At 38.2% G+C, this 18,040-nt stretch overlaps 1 protein-coding gene across 1 annotated transcript in view; it reads left to right on the plus strand.

Moving 5' to 3' along the window:
- The window catches only part of PRICKLE2 (prickle planar cell polarity protein 2), a 162,866-nt gene that overhangs the window by 72,160 nt on the left and 72,666 nt on the right, over positions 1 to 18,040 (plus strand). The window contains exon 3 of the mRNA XM_032238880.1: positions 3,300 to 3,413. Within this exon, the coding sequence (XP_032094771.1) occupies positions 3,300 to 3,413 (114 nt within the window). The remainder of the gene's footprint in view (positions 1 to 3,299; positions 3,414 to 18,040) is intronic.

Consider the following 18,040-nt stretch of genomic DNA (forward strand, 5'->3'; position numbering starts at 1 on the left):
TGGATGGATGGATGGATGGATGGTTAGGGATCTGCAACCCAATGCTTTGCTTTGAAATGTAGTCAGTATTCAGAAGGAGGGTAGCAAGGATGTACCCTCAAGCTAAAGAAGCCGGCAGAAAATAGCCAATGATTTTTTTCCTCTGAATGTGTTCCATCCATCCACCAAGCTATTTTGTGAAAATACAATCTCTTCTGTTGTTTAGTGAAAGCATCACAACTACTCTGAAAATTGTACATGTGTGAGTCATCAGATGCAAATTAAGCCTAAGGTATTGAGATAGTTACTGTATTTTTCAGAGTCTAAGACACTCTGAAGTATAAGACGCACCTAGTTTTTGGGGAGAAAAACAAGAGGAAAAAAAATCTGCTTCTGCCTCCCAGCAATTTGCCTCCTTGCCAACAAACAGCAAACATATGATACTTGTATAGATGCTGTTAAAATTGATGTGCTTTCTGGAAGTATAGCTATTCTCTGCTATTTAAAAGAAGATACAATAGCCAGTGGATCTCTTCTGATCAAGCATTTATTTTAAAAATCTTCTTCATTTTGTTAAGCTGTCTAGAACAATAATAAAGCAGTCTTTAAAAAATAAGTCTAATAATTTGAACATTCCATAAGAATTTATAGTTATTGACTTACCTTCTTGCAGCACACAGCAAACAACCTGATTAGCATAAGAAAAAAAAACCTGCTGTTGCCTCCCAGCAATTTGCCTTGTGGAGCAAATAGCAAATTTCACTTTCAGTTTAAGCACGCTTCCCGTTCATCAGCTGTTTCAGGCTGCAGGGATTGCTCTAGCCTATTGCAGCCTCCACAAGCCCCATTTTCCCCGTTTGCTGCAAGGAAATAAATTGTTGGGAGGCAGAGACCAAAGGGTGGGGGACGGTGGATGGGGCTACATTCAGTGTATAAGACGCACTTAAATTTTTACCCTCTTTGAGGGGGGAAGGTGCATCTTATACTCCGAAAAATACGGTGTATTAAGAAGCTTAATTTCTTCTTTCCTAAACTTCTCTCAATGTAAAACTCGAAATCACAAATTCAGTGGACATTTTATCTTTCCTCATTCTTACATATGGTGTTAGATCCAGACAGTCTTATAGAGTGTGGATCAACTGCACTCACAAATAACAATCCCCATTGATTTCAGTTGGTCTTCTCCAAGTATGAATGATCCTGGATCTGATCCATCAGGTTTAGAACATTATAATTAAAACTATAATCTGGATAGTGGATATTTCAGAACCTAGAGACAGCAGAATAAAAGACAAAGAAGAAAAGCACAAGGTTCAAATTCCTGCAAATAGAAGTAGAAAGACTGGCAGAAGAAAATAAAGATATTACAATAAAATCAACAAAACATAAAGATAATAGATGGCAAATGTGATGAAGCAAAGAAGTTTTACTCAGTCTTGTCAAAGGCCTGGGTGAAGATTGTCTGTCTCTCTGGTCTTTGGTATTTTGGAGCCAGATTTTAAAAGTACCAATGATTTAGGCACAATTTAAAAGATTATAAACTTCAGTTGTTGAAATATTCACGGGTATAAGGATCTCACAGTTTCAAGAAATAATTGTTACATTTCCACATTTTCAAGAACTAGTTATTATGTTAATAGATATAGAAAGGTATGTCTGTCAAGACAGACCATTATGCAATAATTGTCTTAATTGAGGTCAAAGATTTAACTTAGATTGCCAATTAGAGCTCTTTGGTGGTATGATATTTTGAAGTTCAAGATTTGAGACCTGGCCTTCTAACAAGAGGCTGACCCTCTACTGTAGAATTAGCCTTTTTTTTTTTCTTGCCTCATCAGAGCAAGATCAGTGAATACTATTCAACAATGGCAGCAGACCTCTGGTATATTTTTTACCAATATCTCACATTCACTCACTCATTCAGAGCATACATACCAATTAAATTCTCCTTGATGATTCCAAGTGTATGAAAAATCCCCTTGAAATATTCTCAGAAGTGATTTTTGTTGGATTAGAAGATGGGACTTCATACTTCTCTCCAGTTTTTTAATAAGCAATGGTGGTTTTTCTTGGCTGAATTATTTGTATCCTCATACAATATTCATAGTCATTCAATAAGTAGTGTGATTAGATCTCAAGATGTTGCTTACTGTGACTGTACTATGACAGAAGGCAACATTCTTGGTTAAAAACATTTTGATATATTTGAAGATATTCTTGTACAGTTCTTATTTTTACATTTCATCTCTTTTCTATTGATCACAACTTTTCAACATTTAGCATCTGGCCACTCACTTATCTTGTAAAAGCTTGCTCCCTCTCCATGTTTTATGTTGTCCTGACATCAGAATAGGAGGGAGAACACATTATTCTAAATCATAGTTTGTTTTACCATAGTTTGCTAAAAAAAAACAAAAACACCACGCTAATAATGCTACGTTCATATAATGTTCTAAGCCAGTTTCCAAAGCACAGTGGGTTATGGTACACTAATGCCAAAATGAAGAAAACTATATCCCAGCTTGATAAGTTGTGAAATGAAATATAACATGCTCATAGCTAAGTGTCCAGAGAGTGGGAGAGTGTCCCTTCTGCAAGACGGTGGGTATGGCATTGTAGTCAAGATGTCTTTCATGTGAGCATCAGACTACAACTGTACTGTTTGTTTGGAAACTTTAGCCACAGCCGTGGAATCAATGGGAGCTGTCTGTAGATCATAAATACCCCTATTATAAATGGAATTTCCTGGGACCTGGTCTCGCTGCACCATTTAGTCTGTTGCACTTTTCATGATGGTTTTTAATTACATACTCTAAGGTCTTAAAGAGAACTTTCAGTCTTCCGACAGATTTTATCTGCTGATTATTTTCACAAATTGTTACAGAAAATGCCTTCAGGGCTGCTGTGTAGGTGGAGGCTCAGTTACCCAGTCATAGATTGGATGCCAAGGAGCAGCATCTTAACCTATGCTTACAAAGGCAGGTGCTGACAGTTCCATCTCGCCAAGGGAAACATGCTCACATTCTGGAGACTAACCGAGAAGACGGTAAAGAAACAATCTTGGCGCGTTAGACAGAAAATAGCTAGTGTTTTCTCTCGCTTTGACCCTTACGTCAAACAAATTTCCGCTTCTGTCATAAAGAAGGTTGCCTATCTCTGTGTGTGAGTGTGTGTGTGAGTGTGTGTGTATATTGCATGCATCTCCAGCTGTTGAGTAATTATTGCTGCTGAAAATATTTGGTGTGTTTCTTGCTGTAAGCAAATATGTGCCAACCAAAATCCAAGACATTGTACTGCAGCCCTCCTTTTCTAATATTTAGGTTCATCAATACTACAGCTGTCTACCAGAAGACAAAGTACCCTATGTCAACAGCCCTGGAGAGAAAGCCCGTATCAAACAGCTTCTTCACCAGCTGCCTCCACATGACAATGAGGTAAGTCATTCAGAATTCAACGAAGAAATACCGGAGCGCACCTAGCAGGGGAACAAGCCATCATTCTGATGTTTGGGTTGTGCGTACCAGCCAACTAGCCAGCTCACTGAGTCCTTTGACAGAGGATTTGTTAAAGGTTTATTTTGCGAAACCTGTGGCGGTTTTGGGTGGGGAGTTAAAAAAATATGGAAGAAGTTCCCGCTCTCTATAGCTGCTTTTAGTTAGATGAAAAGGCTCCAAATCCTCACGTTTCAGTCAAAAATGCATGTTTATCTAGTGCCTCTTTGGATTGTTGTATAAATAGTTCATGCTTTAACTTTATATGTTTTGAAATTCAATTCCAGTCCAGTTCATAAATAAATTATATTAATTTCAATGAAACGTTGAAGATCTAAAGGTACTATCTTATCTATAGGAAGTAAAGTATGTTCTTAGGAAAGCATTTTTAAAGTAAGAATAGTTCACAACTTCTGAAATAAGAAGTTGAAGAAGAATCTACAACTTTTGGAATGAGACTCAGCAGAGATATTGAGTTGACATTGATGTTAATGGGATACATCTGTATTATAGGAAATGTTTTGGCAGCATATAGCATATTTCCTCAGGTTTTCTAAAAATTATATGGGATCAATTAGCCTGTTCTACTATAGTTGTTAGACTTTCACTTCTATTACTTTTGTATTAAATTGGGAAATTGAAAAAAAAAAAAAAACCACTTATACCAACAGTCATGTTATTCTTTCTAGTTGTATATGGCTTCACCCTCAGGGCACATTAAAACAGGCAGCTTGTGCTATTTCCGCAACATACAACTGTGAGTGCCAGTGCAAAGAAAGGCCCAAAAGACATAACAATAAGTGGGTGAGGATATGCAGAGCAATTTTAATGGAAATAAAAAACTTGCTTGGGAAGTTGATGGTGCCTCCAGCAGAGAGAATTTAATTAAAAATAAAAAGGATAAAATTATTTGGGGTCAAACCTAAATGAGGGAATGCTGGAAGGAATATTTTATTTTTGTATGGGAATGATGGATAGGGGAAATTAAGTGAATGTCATAAAAATGATGGGTGCGGAGCCATAAATGTTGTTAGTATGTTGAAATGCTGGGTGGGGTATTTCTGGAAGTTAATGTCCACACATCTTAAAGTTGCTAAGGTTGAGAAATACTGAAATATGTTAGGATGGTTTAGTTAGAGAAAGGGTTGCACATTTACAGCGGATTAGGTCGGCATATGGAGTGGTAGTGCGATTTGTTTAATGTGCTTGCAAGATGCATCTCTGCCTGAAGAGTAGAAGGACACTGTTATTGTTTCCCCAATGTAGCAGAAAGCCTAGCAAGAATGAATAAAGAAATATGCAAGGGTTTTTGCTTGTCTGGGAAAGTGCTTGACAGATGGAAAATGTACCACAGATACATTGAGCGAAATGTCAGAAGTGCATTGAGGCTTTATGCCAGGCAGGGCATGTGCAGACCAGAGTTTTTCCTCTTTTGTAGGTCATAGAAAAACATGAATGTAAAATAGCAGACTTAGAAAAAGTGTTTGCTCAACTGAAGAGCCCTGAATTAAGGAGTATTTTGGGTAAATATGGAGTTGAAGATTGGTTGTTGGATGTAGTAAGAATGGGCTTATATAGGATAGAAATAAAGCATATGTAAAAATAAAGGAAATTGTTGTGGCCCGCCAGCAGAGCTGGCAGCAGATTCGGTGAGGAGGTTGGGGAGGAACATGGGCAAGTCCTGGAGTCTCGGGAAGGCTCTGATGAGTGCTCTGTGTCGGCCAGAGCCCTATGCCAGTTATCAGCTGTCTTCAGGGTTAGACATAAGAGAGGCAGACGGACAGCTGGAACCTGTTTCCAGTGTGTGCATGCACAGAGTTGCCAGACGAAAGGAACAGCTAAAGAACAGGAGTCGGTCGACTTGGGAGTAAGGCCAGAAGTGGACAATGAATGGCCCCTCCCAGAGGCAATAAAAGAGGAGGAAAAGGGGGGGGAGTTTGCAGGAGACAATTAGTTTGCTTAATTGGTTCATGACTCTCCAAAACTCCTTGCCAAGTTCTGCAGATATCGGCCTGGCAGTTCTCCAAGCCAGATAAGGTCTGTGACTGTAAATTCTTGAAAGACTTTGCTGGATGTGAATGAGCAGAATTCACAGTAAATTAATAAAAGGGGCTTTTGTTGGGACCAGGAGTTTGCTTCATGTTCTTGGGCAGCCTAGGTCAGAACAGAAATGCTGAGTGATTTGGCATGTTTGATGTCCTCTTTAGTATTTTTTTGAATGTTTTTGCTGATGTTGGAAGTGCCCTGGTCAAAATGTATTTGTATGCAGGTTAATGCTGTATTGTTGGTTGAGGGGTTCCAGGTTTACCAGGAATAACATGAATGGCATGTATCTAATTGCATATTTTTATAGGTGGCAATATAGGGGTTTTTTTTCTCAACAGCAGACAAGGCTTTTTTTTCTAAAGGCAGAAGGGAAGAAAAGAGTTATTAAATTTCATTTTATTTTCTGAATTGGTCTCTTAATCTTTAGACCTGTCAGTAGATAAACTCCATTGTGCTTTAAAAGTTCTGCATGTTAACGTTACATGCAGATGTGGAAGATGAAGTTAAAGGGATCCAAAAGATGGTAGAAACTGGACAGAGATATTCTTAGAACCTGTCTGTTCAATAAAAGTGTTTAAAATAGCTGAGTCATGAGGGACTGAAAGCCACATGAGTATAAGAATGGATTGATGGCTGAGAGCAAAATACTTGGATTTCCTCTCTTCTTCAGTAGGACATAAAGAAAGGATTAGTTGGAAGAGAAATTGGAAACAAATCTCCTTGTTCTACCTAGAAACTAATGTGGGTCTTCCCTTTTCTAATTATTAGTCCCACTGCATCTTGTGGGAAACTGTTGAGCAGTGGATTCAATTTTTCCCATGAACTGATAGCCATCTCAGGCAGCTTGCGAAGTGAGGCAACCACTCACTCAGACAGAAATTCAGAAACATCTCTTTCAAATGATTGTTTCCATCTGAATTGAAAGTTGTCCTCTTCCTGTTGGTTTGGTCACTGAACATGATGACATCAATATTTCCACCTAAGGGAAGTAATGGAAAGGAGGTGTAGGGAGAGTAAACACGATATTTGACCAAAGCATTAAGCCCACTACCAAAATATCAATGTTCACCCCACACAACTGCTGTTTTATCTCACTTTCCTCCAAGAAACATACCGGTAAGTGATCATTCTCCCCTCCTCTTATCTTCATGCTAACCCAGTGATTTAGCTTAAGCGAAGAGATAGTGGATGACCTAAGATTAATAGATGGGCTTCATAGAAAGAATGGATTTTAAGCTTAGTTTTTTCCACCCTAAGGTGGGATCTAATCATTACTCAAAAGGTTAGGGATGTGTAATAGGCAGCTGTTACCTTGGCCATAGCATTTAAGAGCTTAATTTAACCCCATGTCCTATTAAGAATATCATATGTTGCTGGAACTTTGAGAGTTACTACAGAAATTGAAGCTCAAAGTATCTCTCTGAAATAAGGTCATAATCATTAACATCTATTTTTTAGAGGGAAAGCCTTACCATTATTAAAAGATAAATAGATACTGTGAATAGGGTATAGAAAAACTTAAAATCAAACCACACAGGAGAGAGAGGATATGATAAGAGAGGTTTTGAAGATCACAGCTCTTCTCCAAATTCTGAAACGGGTAATATGATTTTTTTTAATACATTAAAACTATGACCCACATATCCCATTTAACTGAAGTCCTAGAACTAATGATACATTTTCAAAACCAAGATTTAAAAATGATTCTCCTCACTTAGACATTTAATTGCACCTTCTTTCAAAATGTCAATCCACTCTCAGCATTCGGTGAAGTCCTTAAATGTTCTGGTTAGGAAATAAAGATATAATTTATGATTGAGTATAACATTTTCTGGACACTCAAAAGCACCTCAAAAGCATTAAAAAACATGGCTCCTACATACAAAGAGGTATGCAGCCCGAAGTTCCAAAATAGCAAATAGCCTCTGAAAACCTTGGGTGCATCCATTAGAAATCTTTAGAAAGTCTTTCTGCAATGTTGGTGGAGACAGCAGTCATGCATGGGTTAACTCAGTCAGTAACCAATAAAACTGAGTCTACCAAAGTAATGTCATCGCCTCGGGGGAGTATCCTCCCGCTTTTTTAGCTCGATCGAACTGGCTCTGCTAACTGCTTTCTCCTCAACTTTAAAAGTTATTTAAATCGTATCTAATTGGATTTTGTCCTAAATTTCATCTAAATTGGAAGCAATCAGGATAGCTCTTTAAAGCTAAATCTCTCAACTAGCCCAGGACTATTGGAAGAGATTTTTGAGGCTTTTGTCTCTTGGAGATTGCCGGCAGAGAGCTCTCCGGCAAACAGCGCCTCGTGGCAACGGCCATTGGAGGCCCCGCTCTGCACTGCTACCTCTGCTGGGCTACACGCCCCCTCGTGCTGCAGCCGCTCCAGCCACCTCCAAAAGCCGCCAGGGACCAGCAGCAGCCCGGAGCAGATATCAGAAGCGCTGCTGCACGCCGCCGCTGTTCCTCAGCGCTCCCACCCCATTGGAATGCCGCCGTTGCTGCTCTTGGGCTTTGCAGGCCCCCCCTGCCATCCACCTGCCCTCGCTCCTTACCTGTCGTTGAAAGCCTTTGGCGCTTCTGCACATGTGCATGGTGCATACAGCACCTGTGCGATGCTCTGCTGAGCAGCTGGAGCGTCACGGAGGCTTGCGGAGGCATCGCTGGCAGGTAAAATGCATGCGCGTGCTGTGCACATTCATGTGGAGGACGCCAGGCCCCGTTGCAACCATACTGGTTGCAACGGGATCCGGAACCTACCACTGACTGCTATCATGTCTCCCCTATTCTTTCTTTTCATTAAACTAGACATACTGAGTTCCTGCAACCATTCCTTGTATGTTTTAGCCTCCAATCCCCTAATCATCTTTGTTGCTCTTCTCTGAACTCTTTAGAGACTCTCCACATCTTTTTTACATCGTGGTGATCAAATCTGAGTTATAATTTTAGTTATAATTTTATACTGTCAAAAGTGATTGTCCTGTTTTGGTGTGGCAATTAATAACATTGGGCTAGAAATTAAGTTCTAGTCCCACCTTAGGCACAAAGCGAACTGGGTGACTTTGAAGAAAATAATGTCAAATCTGAAACTCTTGCCAAGAAACTTGCAAACACTTCTCCAGGCAGTTGTCAGGAAACAAGACTGATTGGAAGGCATAAAAAACTATTAAATATATTACCAGATATAAATTATCATCATCATCATCAATCATTTTAGTCATTGCCTATCCACTGCAGGATGAAGGTCTCTTCCACATGTTTCCAAGTTATACCAAGTTGGTGCTGACACTTAATGATCACAAAGATAGACCTTCTTTGGAATGATATGTCCCCAGCCTGGTCCTCAGATCTCTAAATGGTGTCCTCATTACTGTTGCAATTGAGCTCTCTCCCACCTTGCTGTTAGTCATCCTCTTCTCTTTCCTTCCAGCCTTCCCAGCTTCTGAAAATTTTTGTGTCTTTATGTGTCTCATGTGATAACTTGAGTATGATTATTTGTGTCTGAAATGAAACTCTGGCTAGATTTGGTCTCTGATCCATTTGTTTGCTTTCTTGGCTGTCTATAGCATTCTCAATGTCTTGTCTGACCCTGACATACCTTTTCTGTGCTTCTTCAAGTACAACTTTTGTTTCCATAGAATATCACAGGGAAAAACATTCAGCACATAGCTGAATATTTTTTACAAGCCTTTGTTAGTACTTTACCAAGTGCTTGCCTGAAGCATATTTCTTCCTGTTGGTTCCTTTACAGATGATAGTCAGTCCAAAAAAAGCAGACACTATCTTCCACTTAAGTTTCTTCATTGTCTTGAAATAAGGAGGGAATTCCTTACTATGAGAGGTTGAACAGCCGGCCTCTTGAAGTTTTGAATGTCCCATCACTGGAGGTTTTCAAGGACTGGACAGCCATTTGTCTAGGGTGGTTTGAGGATTCCTGCCTGGGGTGGTTTGAGGATTCCTGCCTGGGGTAGGAGGTTTGACTACAAGACCTCCAAGACCTCGTTCAACCCTATGGTTCTATGTTATTTAATTGCCCCACTGTGCTGCTTGATTTTAATTACTAGAGCTTGTAGACAGACATCAGCATAGTGCTGTTTGTTTATGATTTTATGCTATCTAATTGCCCCACTGTGCTGCTTGATTTTAATTACTAGAGCTTGCAGACAGAGTAGTAGCATCAGCATAGTTCAGACTAGTTATGCTTTTTTCCTGCAATTTTCAAATTGCACTCATCTTCTAACAATCTAGCCTCTTTCAAAATATATTCGTTACATAGATTGAATGAATAAGGAGAGTAGCCAGCTTTGCCTCACTAAGTCAAGCTGTTTTTGCAAATTATGTTTTAACTATGGTTCCTATCTTGTCTATAGGTTTTTCAAGAGGACAAATGTTCTGAGATTTTTATTTTCCTAAGAACATTCCACTTTGTCACAATAGACCCAATCAAAGGCCTTTCTGTGCTCAAATAGGCACATATTGACTTATTTATAATATTCTTTGGATTACTTCATGTTCTAACATGCATCAGCAATAATGTCCCTTGTCCCTCAGTCTCATCCAAAAGAATATCTCATTTTCCATGATGATATCTAATCACTGTTGGATGATCCTAAGTGTTATCTTGCTTGTGTACCATATTGAGGATATTGTACAATAGTTTGCACACTGTTAAGTCTTTATTGGTTCTGGTTTGTAGATTAAGCTCTTCCAATCTGTGGTTGAATTTGGAATATTTGGAATGATTTGGTTAGAACTGTTATTTACTATTCTTATATCGCTTGCCATATTTCTGTAGATATTCCATCAATCCCAACATGGTCAAACTGGAGTCATGATTTAACTTCATCTTTTAAGGACTAGAAATTCTTGTAAATAGGAAATATTTTCTAGGCTCATTTGGATGTTAACATTCCTGTTGTATAGAATTTCAGTTATTTTCTTTTTGTTGAATCAGTTGCTGTCTGTCCATTAGCATATTTTAGCAAAGCAATATGAGATTGGTATCTTGATCTGAGTTTGGAGAAATTTTGGAAGACTTTCCTTATTTTTCCAGCTTTGATGTCTTTACAGATGTCATTGTAATACTATTTCTCGTCTCTCCCAACAGCTCTCTGATTTTTTTTGTTACCATAAATACTTGTAGATCAGCCAATAATTTTAGGATCCAAAATACATCCAAGGGTTTATAATACTTTTTAAGATTTAGATATAGTCATGGATCAGTAAATAAAACTGATTCTTAATTTTTACTTTTATATGTTAGTTTTTAGAACGGGCTTCTTTGACACTATATTATTAATTATATTGTCTATCCATATGGTTTTCTTGATGAACAAAATACAGGAGTGACTATATATATATATTTCCGCATAGTTTTGGATTAGAGTTAGGGTGTTTTAATGTACAAAGAGAATAATTTTAATTGCTTTGCCATTATATAATTACAAAAAATGCATGATACAGTCAGTATGAAAGTTGCATTCACTATCATATTTTCAGACTTTGCTGGGAAAGAAAATCAGGGATGCTCTCAACATTTTCTGGAAAAGTTGCATTTGGATTTTTAGTAGTATGGCTGGGATTTCACTTCTGCGGGGGCCATAATAAAAATTAAGCATTCTTTCATTTAATTTACATACACATTAATTATGTATTAACTGTATTAAGATAATTACTCTACACTTATGAATGCAATAAACTGCTTTGGTCACGTTAAAACTTGCAGTTAGAGAACAAACTGGTTACTACGACCACCTGAAATCATAAATGAAGTCATGATTTCATTGGTGTCAGGATAGGCAAGACATAAATCAACCACATTTTGTCAGGCGTAAAAGATCAGCTCCGCTCCACACGTGAAGGTCCAATTACACTGATTTATTGCTACTCATGCTTATGTAGAAGACTATTCTCAACTAACAGTTAGCACCTGCTTGCAGTTAGAGAAGGGTCAACGGAATTCAGGGGGGAGTGGACTTAATTCCCTTGTGGCTACAAAGGGATTCTAGGCTCATCCTTCATTTAACTCCACTCCCAGCTTCTGCCACTCCTTCTCCTCCATTTTTCATGATTAAAAGTTTATCTGGATGCCACAGGGAGTTTCATACTTCCTAATTCTGCTACTGGCTTTTAGGAGCAATTCCCTGCCTGGGGGGGGGGGGGAGGCAGCAGAGCCCACATCACGTATGGACCCACTTGGCCTACACAAGCCTAACCAGTACAACCCACCCTCCCAAGCTGCTTATAACCCCCAACAGTTCCTAACTCCAAGTTTGAGGACTTCTGGCCTTGATGTTTAAGAGTTTCACTTTTGCATGAATATCATACAGAGGGTGATCAGAAATGGTAATAAAGAAAATATAGGTAGTCCTGAACTTACAATCACAATTGAGCGCAAAATTTTGTTTGCTAAGTGAAACATTCGTTGAGTTTTTCCTCATTTTACAGCTTTTCTTGCCACAGATAAGCGAATCACAGAAGTTGTTAAGTGAATCGTTTCCTCATTGACTCTGCTTGTCAGAATGTTGCAAAAAGTGTTGACATGACCATGGGACACTGCAATTGTCATAAATATGAACCAGTTGCCCAGCATCTGAATTTTGATCAGGTGACCATGGGGATGCTGCAAGGGTTGTAAGTGTGAAAAATGGGCATACGTCACTTGTTTTCAGTGTCGTCGTAATGGTCACTAAGTGAATTGCTGTATGCCGAGGACTACCTATATATAGTATTTGGTTTAATAGTGAGGTGGAAGAAGATCAGTTATCACGGGATAACTGAATGGCTGATCTTACCCTGTTTCCCTGAAAATAAAACCTCCCCAGATAATAAGCCCAATCAGGCTTTTGAGTGTATGGGCTAAAATAAGCCCTTCCCTGAAAATAAGCCCTTCCCAAAAATATTGCAACACACCAGCAGCCGTGAGGTGACCATGCTTGCTGCCTCCTGCACCTCAAAAATAATAAGACCTTCCTGAAAATAAGGCCAAGCACTTATTTTGGGGATCAAAAGAAAATAAGACCCTGTCTTATTTTCAGGAAAACACGGTATAATTGCTGCCAAATAGATGGAGTTAGAAATGGATTATCTTTTTAAAACATCTTTTGTAAACATTGCAAATTATTCTTGAGGTCTCCTATAGTCCAGTCAGCATAGGAAGGTTAGTAGTTTCTTCTTTAGTGTCCCTTGTTAAGAATATTGGCAGCACCTGAACTTGTTTTCAGATTGTTGTGTTAAGGAGAAAGGTTAGAATGCCCAGGCAAAGAAATAACATTTGCACGTATTTTGCATAAATGCAATCATTTCCTAAAGGAAGAAGGTAGAGAAATTATTCATTTGGAACCTAAACCTAAGCTCGAGCAAATCTGTGCTAGAGAACCAAAATACTTATTTATTCTCTGGTTGCAAAAATAGGTTTTATAAAATTATAAATTGGAGACTAACTTCTTATCCCAATAATCTTCCAATATAGCGTTTCTTCTGAGTTTAGAAATGACCTGGGAGAAATCTCACTGGATTTAATGCAATTTATTCTAAAATTGACACATATAGAAATACATTATATACGAGTATGACGTGGCTTTGGCTGCATTACCCATAACTGTTTTGATTTTATGTATGCAAAGAGTGGGAAAGGGACCAAAATACATTAATATTATCTTTCAAGGATGTTAACCTTGTTAAGGATTTAAGATTAACAGAGGATTACAAAGAACTGTTGACTGAGGGAACAGGAACCACGACTTCCCTTGGTGGCTATGGACTGTTGTGCTCTATGGAGAGAGATGCTATAAAGCAGGCCCAAGGCTCTGGAGCAGTAGCTAACCCTGTTTAGCAGCAGCCCAAGCAAAGCTTGCTAATTTCCATGGCAGTGTCTCCTTGTCTAAATTCATTAGATATTCTATTTCACATGATGAATCAGGCCAAAATGATTTTCCTACCAAGAGGAGGTTCAGCAATTTCCCTGAAGCAGAAATAGGACAGTACAATAAACAACGGGTAGAATTTCTATAATCTCCTTGGAGCAAGAGAAGAAGAACATATTATGTGAAAAATTGTGAAATTGGCCCTCTCTGATGCCCTTCGCTGGAATTTTGTAGTCTTGTAAGAGCCTCTCGGAGGGATGGCATTCTCAGATTTTGGTTTTATGAAGTGTGTTCCTGAGGGGCGATATTATTTTATGATCTTTTAAACACATTTCTTTAGGCAAAGACATTCAGTACCCCGTTTTTAAATAATTGCTTGTATTGTTTGAATTTAAAAAGAATTCTGGGGGAAAAAAACCCTAAAAGGAATTCAATGATTGGATAAAAAACATGAGCCAACTGGTGCAAGAAGGAGTGGATAAATTCATTTGCTTTAGGAGACACCATCTGACAAGTCAGGGATACTGAGAGGAATCTAGAGCCCAATAATTAAATGCCCTTATAATTACTTTAGCTTTAATTAGGTACATACTAGTTTCTGTACAGAGAAAAGGGATACTATTAGATATATCTAAAATACCGTAGTCCTTGGCTTAACGTCCACAATTGAGCCCAAAATTTCCATTGCTAAGAAAGGCAGTTGTTAAGTGAGCTTTAAGACCCATTTTATGAACCTTCTTGCTATAGTTGTTAAGTGAATTGCTCAGTAGTAATGCAGTTGTTAAGTGAATCTGTCTTCCCCATTGACCTTGACAGAAGGTCTCAAAAGGTGATGACCCTGGCACATTGCATCCATCATAAATACATTTGGATTCCAAGCATCCAAATTTTGATCACGTGATCACAGGGATGGTACAACAGTCACAAGTGTGGAAAAATCATCACAAGACACTTTTTTCAGTGCAGTTGTAACTTCAAATGGTCACTAAATGAATGGTTATATGTCAAGGACTACTTGTAATTATGGGGAGCTCATTTTGAAAGAATTCCATATAATGAAGAGTAGAAATTCCTTATAATCTACTGCATGTGAAGAATAAGGAGCTAACTTGGTTTTTAGAAGAGTTGGGATTGCAGAAATTTGTAGAAGAGTTAGGATTGCAGAAATTTGTACACCAGAACCTTATTATTGCTGCCAAATAATAAAGTTTTCTCAGTTTTTATTTTTTGGGTTTGACAATGAGAGTACCAGCGACCTGAAGCATTCAAAAGAATACCCATCTGTAAGAGATGTTTCGCATTTATTCATTTTTCTTTTCTGCTCATATGCCAGAACTTTTCATTTCTCCACATTCACAGTTAGGTAATTTAAGGGCAATAGCTATCCAAGGCTCTTAACTATCTGTCAAGCCTATCTGAGATAAGCAATAAATCAAGTAATACAGAGGAGTTCCTATTCCCTGCCTTTACTGAAAAATAATTTTCTTTACTCTGGGCTGGAACAATATCATTAATAAATAGATTAAACAGTAAAGGTGCAAGCATATTTGTTTGGTGGCCTGCTAGGGTGAACTTAATCTGAATTTATGTGTTTGTCTATGAAGCCATGATCAAAAGTAACAACCTTCTATACAAATTCAACTGATCTAGTTTATTCCATGGTTTGTTTCTATCAATAAAATTGAAAGCTGCAAGAGGACCCCCAAAGACAACATACAATTTCCTGTCGGCATGTTTTGCGTACTTATTTACCAGATTATCCAAAACAAAACCATGATCAATCATTGAGTATCCTGTTCTTCTCCATGCAGATTTGCAATGATAGAAATCTGAATATTTTAAACACATATTAATATGAAGTTCTTTGAATATTAGTAGCTTAGGTTGGTAGTTATGTTGTTGGTTTCAGCTGCGAGGGTAGCGATTTGGTTGCATACATTTCATCCCCATTCGAAGAGACATCACTGTGGATTGTGCCCCAGATGAGCACAATCCAAAGCGCACTGAAGATGTCTCCTCAAATAGGGATGAAATGTTTGCAACCAAATTGCCAAACTAGGAGCTCAAGCCAACAACATAATATATTAATATCTGTCTGTCCATCCATCCGTCCATCTTTCACACATATGCAGGATGAGGCCTCAGGAAAAACCTGGTACAACTAAAGTTTGAGAAATGCTTCAGTAATAAAATACATACAACATTTTTGTATAAAATACAGGGTGGATTTTATTTAAATCAACTTGATTTAAATCATAATTTTTACAGAGCAACTGTTCCCTCTGTCCCCTCCACATCTCCTCCTCTGACCCACTGTTGACTCACCGATAGTCCCATTCACTTTAACGGGGTGATGCAGGTGATGCGGGAGTGAACACAACAAGGTGTCAAAGTGACATGGTGAGTAGCAGGTGAATAGAGTCCCGCTAACAGGCACTGCAATGAATGGATCTGAAATGGCAGGTGCTCTTTAAATGTAAGGACTCATTCTTGCTGGTAGTTAGAATCTTTAATATTGTTATTTACAAACAAAATAAAGGTTTCCTATTTAGCTTGCAGAGCTTGGTTTCATTGAATTGAGTTTACCAGAAATGTAAATATTGCAGAATATACAGCCTCATAGCTACATAACTAAGCCCCATTTCATGCTGAATAAACTAAAGTATTAATGTATCTTGAATAGAAAACTATCTTTAGATAGATTTTTACTCCAAAAGCATTTTATTAAAATAAATTTGATGAAAATAAAAAATGTGATTTAAATTTGAAAAATCTGATTTTTTTATTATTTTTTTAAAAAATATTGATTTTTATCCATCCTGATAAAATATAATATTTCTATATAAAATGTAACATTTTTAGTCTTTTATTATCTTGTCCTGTTCTTACTTTATATGCTACTCAAGTCTTACAATTGAGGCAGCATAGATATCTTTTACAGTTTTTTTTTTAAAAAAAAACACTGCCCCTCCGACAATTCCTTTCAGAGACAAATGGATTTCAAGCAAAGGAACAGAAAAACTGCAAAATTATTCCACCATAGAAAAGCTTTGTAGAGAAAAGCTTTCTTGTCTCTCGCAGACTGCCAGGACTCTTCAGGGTCATTCAGTGGAACATATTCAGGATAGATAAAAGCCAGCATTTCTTAAAGGTAGCTTTACAAGACTTCTAGACAAATTGAGTAGAGATGTTAAGCCCTTTTTCCCCTGATCAAATGTACATCTGTTCAGAAGTAAATGTTGGGGTGGGGTGGTAGGCAGGGTTGAAGCAAACCAGTACATGAGGAGATGCCAACGGAATCCAAACTCTAGACACCTTCTCTCTTGCTTGCTCTGTTTCTGATCCTATTTTCTCTCAAATGTGTGGGTGTAGCAAAGGGTTGGAGTTCTCTTATTAGAACCTTGAGAGGATCTCTGGCATTTGAAATTAACCCACCTGAGAGATACGGTTAGTTATATGCCACCCTGAGGGATAATTATATTCAACTCCTATCTGGTACTATAATATGCATTATGTCATTGCAGGAAAAATTTAAAGAGCTGATTTATTTTTCTATTCTTCTTGAGACCATCTAGGTAAAAGTAAAGGTTCCCCTTACACATATGTGCTAGTCGTTCCCAACTCTAGGGGGCGGTGCTCATCTCCGTTTCAAAGCCGAAGAGCCAGCACTGTCCAAAGATGTCTCCGTGGTCATGTGGCCGGCATGACTAAATGTCAAAGGAGCACAGAACGCTGTTACCTTCCAACCAAAGTAGTTCCTATTTCCCTACTTGCATTTTTACGTGCTTTTGAACTGCTAGGATGGCAGAAGCTAGGACAAGTAACGGGAGCTCACTCCGTTGACTTAGACACACATCATTCTACTTGAGAGAATATCTCTTTCTATACAGCCCTCCTGTTACTGAGATCAGCCTGAGGGTTTGCCTGTGCTTTTGCCACAAACTAATATTGCAAATTTTTTGAGAAGAGCCTTCTCTGGCAGCCACCCCATTTCTTTGGGACACATTTGCTGGTGAATTAAGAGATTGGACTTCTCTGACTACTTTCTAACAAGTCCTACAGGCACATTCTTAAAGCAGGCTTTAAATTATTAATTTTAATTACTGGTTATAAGAAGGACTTGAAGTTTTATGTTTTATTGTAAACCAATATGTTTTGTTTAATGAATCAAATGATTCAGAATGTTGCCAGGATTTGTTGAACCACTACTATCACATCAAGTTTATATTTAAACAAGTTCTTTTCTGTTGCGGTTATTGTTGAAACCTTTCTCCTGTATTCTATATTTATCCTCCACCTTCTTCCTTAGTATCAGTGAGTCACAGTTGTATTTCTCTCTTATGAAAGGGGCTTTATTCCTGTTGCCATATTCTGAAATATTTCCATTGGACTTCTATAGTGTTTCCAGCACGTATCTCCCAACCTTCTCATTTTTTTTCCAGTAGAACAGATTCAGCTTGCCAAGCTGCAGAAAGCCTTTTTCATTAGGAGTTCTTGAAAAGATGCGAGAGATATATTTGGATGTGGTCATAAAGCTAACTGCCATCCAAGGAGTTGTGATGGGGTTCCATTCAGTTGGGTTACTTTAAGAGTGTATCCTTAAGCTACAGCTACACTTTGTTCCCTGGGGTGTTGCATTTTGTGTCAGTGAAACACGTGC

Source organism: Thamnophis elegans, chromosome 2, assembly GCF_009769535.1.
Source record: "Thamnophis elegans isolate rThaEle1 chromosome 2, rThaEle1.pri, whole genome shotgun sequence".
Lineage (NCBI taxonomy): Eukaryota > Metazoa > Chordata > Lepidosauria > Squamata > Colubridae > Thamnophis > Thamnophis elegans.